The following is an 8,742-nucleotide window of genomic DNA, read 5'->3' as shown; positions in this document are numbered from 1 at the left end:
TGAACGTCCTTCAACCGAGCGAAGATGGCCGCACACTATCACCGTCTGTTTCTCTGTGTGAAGCGGCTGAACCGTCACTACACTTCCTGCTTATGTACATCCTGTGATCTAATTACTGTCATCCTGCAGTGAGACTCAATTAATGACACTGTTCTCAGACTCGTTCTGCAGGTGTCATCAGTTATTCTGATGTTTTAAATGCTGTGAAATTATCTGTGTATTGTGTGATCTCTACCAGTAAAATAATAGAATAATTTAAAATCAAATCAATATTTCATGTCTATTTATTTATTTATTTGGTTGGTAGCCATATAATAGCATGATAATGTACAGTCAGATGGTTATTATGGTAAAAGAGTCCTCCACTGAAAAAATAAATGTGTTTATTTTGTGACAGTCTGATCATCATCTCTTATATCACACAGTGTCAATCAATGATATAGAGCTTCTGCAGCTGATATTTATAACCATATTCACACTTGAACTAAAACAGCAGTGCTCACAGGGATATAACCTCGTGTGAAACTCATCCTGTTTTTAAACTGTTAAACAGCCCAAAACAAAGATAATAAAAGAAAATAAATAGATGCATAAATATAATGACATCAATAATGATTCTGCTACTATGACAGACACTAATAGGTAGAATAATTATCTGTATTTATAAATAGTTTTTCCACTGTAGATGGGTTAACCAGAACTTGACAAATCCATTATTAAAACTAAATTTAAAACCAGAAGACATCCGCAGTGGTATCATCATCATCATCAACATCATCATCAGTGCCTCGACAAGAAACGTCCACTGTCTGGAGGAGACCTCAAGAACAGACCGGAATCTGTTTATCTGATGTGTGTATGTGTGTCTAACAACCCCCTACCTCCTCGTGGTGCCGGAAGGGCAACGCTGTCATGGACAGTGATGTGGGGGGAGGTCCAATTCCGACTGGCCTTTCCTCCTCATGGCATTAGTAACCAACACAGAAGCCAAATGTGGGCTCTGGACGGGTGCGAGGGGCTGGTAACCCCTCCACCTTTTCAATGAACTACCACAAAACTACGTTGTAAAGAACTTATTAAGCTTGTGCCGAAGGCCCCGGGAGCTGGACCGGTACCGCCTGGATCTCTGTGGTATTCAGGAGGTCCGGTGGACCGGCTCTGGCTCCTGTCACCATGAGGGGTGGACTTTCGTCTACTCGGGGCAGGAGACTTCCAAACAATAGGGAGTGGCTCTTCTTCTGAACAGAAGAAAGAAGGGGGTGTGGTAGTGTGGAGGTGAGGTGTGGGAAGCTGTGAGCCCCAGGATACTTTGGGTTCGCCTTCCCATCAACCAGAGGCGAGGAGTGGTGGTCATGGTTACTTATGCCCCCACCGAAGATGAACATCCGTGGAGGGATGCAGGCAAGGCCGATGAGTCAGATGCCTTCTATGACCTCCTGTCACAGGTGCTGGCTAAAGTGGCCCATCTGTATACAGTCATCTTCTTAGGTGACTTCAGTGCCCGAGTTGGCCAGGATGCTGGCACCTGGTCAGGAGTGATTGGAAGGTATGGGCCAGATCAGCTCAATAACAACGGCTGGAGGCTGCTAGATTTTTGTGCAGCCAATGGGCTTGTAATTACCAACACGCTGTTCCGGCATTGGCACATCCACACAACATCATGGATGCATGCCGGGTCCAAGCAAGAACCTTTGCTGGACTACATAGTGATGGAACAGCGGCTGTGGGCACAAGTCCATGACACCAGAACCTACCGTGGAGCTGATCTGCCCACTGACCATTGACTTGTCATCTGTAAGATGCACCTGCCATTCTTCCACTCCGGTGGTGGGTGTACACCCAAGTCCCCCATTCAAACCCTTAGTGGCATGGTCTCAGCTAGCTGTTACAAGCTGAAGTACAAACGAGAATTTCATCATCGCCCATCGGGAAATGGGTGAGGTTTAGGACTGTGGCTAATACAGCTGCTATGGCTGCTTTGGGAAAATGGCCCAGACCTCCCCAATACCCTGGCTGACAGAGGAGGTGTCCAAGCTGGCTGAGAAAAAGCAACAGGCCCACTATCATCTGCTACAGCATCTCACATTGGAGAATGAGGAGGCTTACTGCAGCCTTCGCTCAGAGGTTTGGAGAGGCGCTGCAAGGATAGGTGGTGGTTGAGGGTTGCTGAGGAGATGGAGTCTGCCTCAGTGGCCCGTGATCACAAATCGCGCTTTAATTACATAAAAAAGTAACCTGCAGCGCCACACATATTACCATCATTAGGGGAAAGAACGGTGATCCAATCTCTGACCCTCAGGAACAGGTTTGCTGAGCATTTCTGTGAGGTCATGGGGGAGGGGAAATCCCTTAGCCAGGAAAACAGCATGGGACAAAGTGGGGTTGACCTTGCCGAGGCTGCGGTGCCTCAAATACTGGAGAAAGAAGTAACCCCCTTGAGTAGTTGGCTGAGATGCCATCTATTGAGGAAATACTGAAAGCGATCCAGAGTCTGAGACCGGGAAAGGCACCGGGCAGAGATGATCTCCCAGGTGATTTGCTAAGGGAGGGTGGTGTAGCACACGGCTAGAATCACACACTCTCACACACACACACATACACACACACACTCTCTCACACACACACACACACACTCACACACACATGTTGGTCTACCTATCATTATGAGGACTTTCCATAGACATAATGACTTTTATACTGTATAAACTATAGATTCTATCCTCTAAACCTAACACAACCCCTAAACCTAACCCTCACAGAAAACCTTCTGCATTTTTACATTTTCAATAAAACATTGTTTAGTATGATTTATAAGCTGTTTGAAATATGGGGACACTAGTCTATGTCCTCATAAATCACATTTATAGCATAATAACCTTGTAATTACTAATTTGTAACTTACAAAATTGTCCTCGTAAATCACAAAAACACGCACACACACACACACACACACACACACAGACACACACACACACACTCACACTCACACTCACACACACACACACACACACACACACACACACACACACACACACGGGTCTGCTGTTGGTCATGTGTGTATGACATCATCATGAGTGATATCAGAAGTATGTGATGTTACCTCATCGAATCGGTCAAACACAGCTCCCTCCTGCAGGAACTCCGGCACATGTTTCTGCCAGTTAAACTGGTATGATTTAGTCATGATGACTGCGTATGCTCCTGCAACACACATACACTGATATTAATATCACAACATCTGATGTGGTCACATACAAACGCATTTAACAGAGCATCAAACCACATGTCAAGAATGTTGCAGAATGTTGAATAATAAAGTTATTTCAGCACACTTTTCAGAAAAATGTGCTCATAAAGTGGCACAAATTGAATGAATATTATTCTTACGTGTTCTGGAATGAAGTGTGACATTATAAAATATTTTTATCTGCCATTTTTCTTTAAAGAAATTGTTGAATTATGCAATAATGTGACTAAAAACTGAGACAGTTCATGGTTTTATTCAAGATCAATAACGGCTCGGGTAAGGTGTAGGTGATATTCAATAAATGGTTTATAACACAACACTGCTGTGAACTAAATAAACACATGGCAACATGTCAGCTCAAAGACTTCAGAACATTAAATGTCTTTGAACAGCAGCAGACAGATGTGACCTTTACAGGTTATACAGGTTATATAGGTGTTCAGAACACCGCTGGGAAACAAGGATCAGCTTCCTGTTGATGTGGGAATCACCGTGATCCATCGAGACATCCAGCACTTCAAATAAAGCACTGATTTACAAATGAGCCGATAAATATTCAACCAGAGAGCATTAATATTCAAGAGATGTGACTAATATTCAAGAGAACACAAAATATCTAGGAATATAACTCCTGATTTCAAATAGTTTAAAGCAACAGTTCCACATGAACATTCTGACATCATGTACTCACTCTCAAGTTGTTCTATCAGAAAAGACTCTGTTTGATTGGAATTATTACAAATATAGAGAAACGTATAATATTGGATGTAAGCCCCAACTTACGGTTGATACACAAACCCCAACAAAAATGATGTCAGAGCTGCATGTAAGGTGCTAGTCTGCCATTGGGAGTAACTTGGGGTTCAGTGTCTTGCCCAAGGACACTTCGGCATGTGGAGTCATATGGGCCGGGAATCGAACCGCCAACCCTGTGATTCGTAGCCGACCCGCTCTACCACCTGACCCACAACTGCCCCTTTAACAATATATAATGACAATTGTTCTTTCCCTGCTGTCCGAATAGACCAGTTGAGAAACACTCATGTCAGACCCCCTTGACTCGCTTCTCTTTGACATCTGCTGTGTGTGTGTGTGTGTGTGTGTGTGTGTGTGTGTGTGTGTGTGTGTGTGTGTCGAGTCTGACAGACAGTCGAGAAGGAAAGGAGATGCGCACGTGCATGTGAGAATCTCTGTCTGGTTTTCTCAATACCGTAGGTAAGCAAATGATGGTATGATAACCGTCAATTTTCAAAACCTGGTATACCGTGAAACCTGTAATGATGCCAAAAATACTGTAATAAAATGAAACATGTAACATAACTGTGATAAAGTTTGCACCCTCAGTTTGATATGATTATTGTGATCATTGTGATGTTAATACTGAGTGTGCCAGTGGGCACGCAGAACAGATGATACTTTAAAGAGAATGTGGATATAGACATTAACTTCACTAATAATTCACTTTGTGATTTAATGTGCGATAGGAGAGATCAGCAGACGCGTCTGAACTTATGGATAATACTTATGCGTGATGACGTGCACGAATAATTAATCTTGATTCCCCGATAGGGGTACACGGTGGCATCCAAACACAGTAAACAGATGAACATTTGAGAACTTGAACTCAAGATGAAAATCGGTGAGAACACAGACTCTAGTTGCTGCTTGAAAAGCAATGTTGATGTAGTAAAGGATACGAAGAACAGATCATTGATAGCAGAAAGCCTGAAACCCCATCAACCTCCAGCTATTGACAATTATTCCCCCAAAAGAAGAATAGACTGAGATCTTAGCGTACTTCCTGATGGACATCAAGCTCGTACAAACATCACAGTGTCATAATCCAACATGAAGCAACTGTTGCTTGGAAAAGCGAGGCAAAGCGTGTGTTTCACTAACATGCGTGTGACTGAAAACATGGAAGTATGTGAACAATAGAGACAGGTGTGTAGGCTTATAAAACACAGGCTGTATTGTGATTGGATGAAATGCTTGATTGCGTGAAAGCGTAAAGATTCAAACAAACATATTAAATGACGTTTAATTGAAAATATAAAAATGCCACAAGGTTTCAGTGATTTAGGTTTAGGGGATAGAAAAGCACATTTGTACAGGGTAAAAATCAATATATGGAGAGTCACCATAAACCACCAATACCAACATGTCTGTGTGTGTGTGTGTGTGTGTTTACACTGTTAACTGCACATGACTTCTGTAAACACAACACACCTTGAGCATGTTTGACACTCAAGCTAAGCACACACACACACACACACACACACACAATATCACATTAATAATATCTGATGCAATTTTTGTCAGCTAGATATTTTTACTGGATAACAAGATAAAAATAATGATTATTAATTATTTTTTTTTATTTTGCACTGTTCATATTATTATAATCAGTAAAAAACTGATCAAATATTCATGTGTCATATGTTGTTGGAAAGATCTCAAAGAGTAAAATACAACCAGACTATTTGATTTACTCACAGACACAAATATAGTGAGTAACAGATAAATACGTTGGAGTTACTCAATGCCACTTTTTCACTTATAACTTCACGAAACAAAAACGTAACATAAAACATCACATATGATTATTTAGAGTCTGTGATTATCTTTCAATCGAGTCCACACACAAGATAATCAGATGTATAGATCATTAGATAATCCACATGAAGCACAATGTTACATATGACCACCAGGAGATGGCGCCAAATACACGACACAGACTCAATGATGACTCAAATGACACAGAATGAAACTCATTCTGTGAAATCTCATGACTAAAATCATGTGTGCATGCTATGCAAACCTTTAGTCATTGTTGTGTTTGCATGTGTAATTAGTTCTTATGTACAATTATTATCTTTTATTTGTTTGGAGATGTTTTTGGACACTATGATACATTATATTTGTAACTTTTGATTACTTTGTCAACACAAAATAAAAAATCAACACAACATTTGTATGTTATGTAACATTTAATATTGATATAAATATGCTGTGAAGTAAGATTGACTCCTAATATTCATGAACTACGGTTGTATAAACGTACAGCTGGTGTCTGGAGTTACATTACAGAGATATTTATTTCACAAAGAAATGTTTTTAATGAAAATTGTCTATTTTTTTCATAATTTAGTAGGGGGCACGAGACTGACTTTTTTCACCTTGACACAGCATCTTAAAACACGACTCTTGTGGCGGACATTAAAACATCAGCACGAGATTCGAGTCACAGTTATAGACGTCCGTCTGAATGTGTACGGCTGTAGCAGCAGCGCTTTAAAGGGGATGCATATAAAGATGCAACTTTTCCCAAATGCTTTTACTGGGAAAACTGTCTAACAGCTGAAGTACACAAGCTGAAGTACACACAACACACGTTGAAGTACACAACACACGCTGAAGTACACACGCTGAAGTACATAAGCTGAAGTACACACAACACACGCTGAAGTGCACACGCTGAAGCACACAAGCTGAAGTACACACAACACACGCTGAAGTACACACAACACACGCTGAAGTACACACAACACACGCTGAAGTACACACAACACACGCTGAAGTACACACGCTGAAGTATACACAACACACGCTGAAGTACACACGCTGAAGTAAACACAACACATGCTGAAGTACACAACACACGCTGAAGTACACACGCTGAAGTACACACAACACACGCTGAAGTACACACGCTGCAGTACACACGCTGAAGTACACACAACACACGCTGAAGTACACACGCTGAAGTACACACAACACACACTGAAGTAGACAAGCTGAAGTACACACAACACACACTGAAGTACACAAGCTGAAGTACACACAACACACACTGAAGTACACACGCTGAAGTACACACAACACACGCTGAAGTACACACGCTGAAGTACACACGCTGAAGTACACACGCTGAAGTACACACAACACACGCTGAAGTACACACACTGAAGTACACACAACACACGCTGAAGTACACACGCTGAAGTACACACAACACACGCTGAAGTACACAAGCTGAAGTACACACGCTGAAGTACACACAACACACGCTGAAGTACACACAACACACGCTGAAGTACACACGCTGAAGTACACACGCTGAAGTACACACAACACACGCTGAAGTACACACACTGAAGTACACACAACACACGCTGAAGTACACAAGCTGAAGTACACACGCTGAAGTACACACAACACGCTGAAGTACACACGCTGAAGTACACACAACACACGCTGAAGTACACACGCTGAAGTACACACGCTGAAGTACACACAACACACGCTGAAGTACACAAGCTGAAGTACACACGCTGAAGTACACACAACACACGCTGAAGTACACACGCTGAAGTACACACGCTGAAGTACACACAACACACGCTGAAGTACACACGCTGAAGTACACACAACACACGCTGAAGTACACACGCTGAAGTACACACAACACACGCTGAAGTACACACAACACACGCTGAAGTACACACGCTGAAGTACACACAACACACGCTGAAGTACACACGCTGAAGTACACACAACACACGCTGAAGTACACACGCTGAAGTACACACGCTGAAGTACACACAACACACGCTGAAGTACACACGCTGAAGTACACACAACACACCTGCAGAAGAAATTCGTTTTTGTTGAACCTGTTTGAGCTTCTGTTGAAGTAAACGCCTGCAGCAACAGCGATCAGAATTCATTGGAAACAGAACATCAATAACACGGTTTCTCCCTTTAATTTTGACTTGTGACATTTACAAAACATATTATAATGATGTAATATAATCTTCATGTATAACAGTCTAATGAGGCCTAATGAAAGCCGGATTCAAACAGCAGATTATCAGGGCAAAAGATCACCGACCCGTCTAACCCGCTGTTAACCACTGCAGCTTCTGCCCAAACATGGTCAAACCTCACACGTTTACTCAAGAGGAGAAATTTCATGCTCCTCTTTTTCATACAAGAGGGGAAAAAAACACTTAAATAAAAATACCATTAAAGTGTCCATATGACCTGAATCACTCACAAATCATTCCGTTAACCCTTTAAACTCGGACAACAAATATTAATAACTTCAGTCTTGAGCAACACAAAATCGGTTTCGTTTGAAGGTTTAGAAGCTCTTCTTTCCAATGACTCAACGATCCAGTCGCAGCGGTTAACAGCTCAAGAGACGGGAAGATTATCAGTGAATAACATCTTATATTTGAGTCTGCTCCTCGCACAAAGCTATCATATGACTTCAGAAGACTTGGAATATAGAGCATGATGCATATGAACGACTGTTATGATACTTTTATAGTGTTTTTTCTTATGTTGTTGTTGTTATTTTCAGAGTTTACAGCTCCTGGTTTGCTTTTTCTGAATGGAAAACAGCAGCGTGTACATTCTGCTAAACATCTCCATTTGTGTTCCACAGAAAAAAGGAAAAATAAAGTTTTACTGGTTTGGAACGACATGAG

General features: G+C 41.7%; 1 protein-coding gene across 4 annotated transcripts in view; it reads right to left on the bottom strand.

Annotated features, from left to right (window-relative positions):
• The window catches only part of LOC127621860 (1-phosphatidylinositol 4,5-bisphosphate phosphodiesterase beta-4-like), a 109,670-nt gene that overhangs the window by 82,592 nt on the left and 18,336 nt on the right, over positions 1-8,742 (bottom strand). For all 4 annotated transcript variants that reach the window (XM_052095636.1, XM_052095637.1, XM_052095638.1 and 1 more), the window contains exon 4: positions 3,101-3,201. In XM_052095636.1, the coding sequence (XP_051951596.1) occupies positions 3,101-3,184 (84 nt within the window). In that variant the 5' untranslated portion in view covers positions 3,185-3,201. The remainder of the gene's footprint in view (positions 1-3,100; positions 3,202-8,742) is intronic.

This window comes from Xyrauchen texanus, chromosome 28, assembly GCF_025860055.1.
Source record: "Xyrauchen texanus isolate HMW12.3.18 chromosome 28, RBS_HiC_50CHRs, whole genome shotgun sequence".
Classification (NCBI taxonomy): domain Eukaryota; kingdom Metazoa; phylum Chordata; class Actinopteri; order Cypriniformes; family Catostomidae; genus Xyrauchen; species Xyrauchen texanus.
This window is presented reverse-complemented; position numbering and strand designations above follow the sequence as displayed.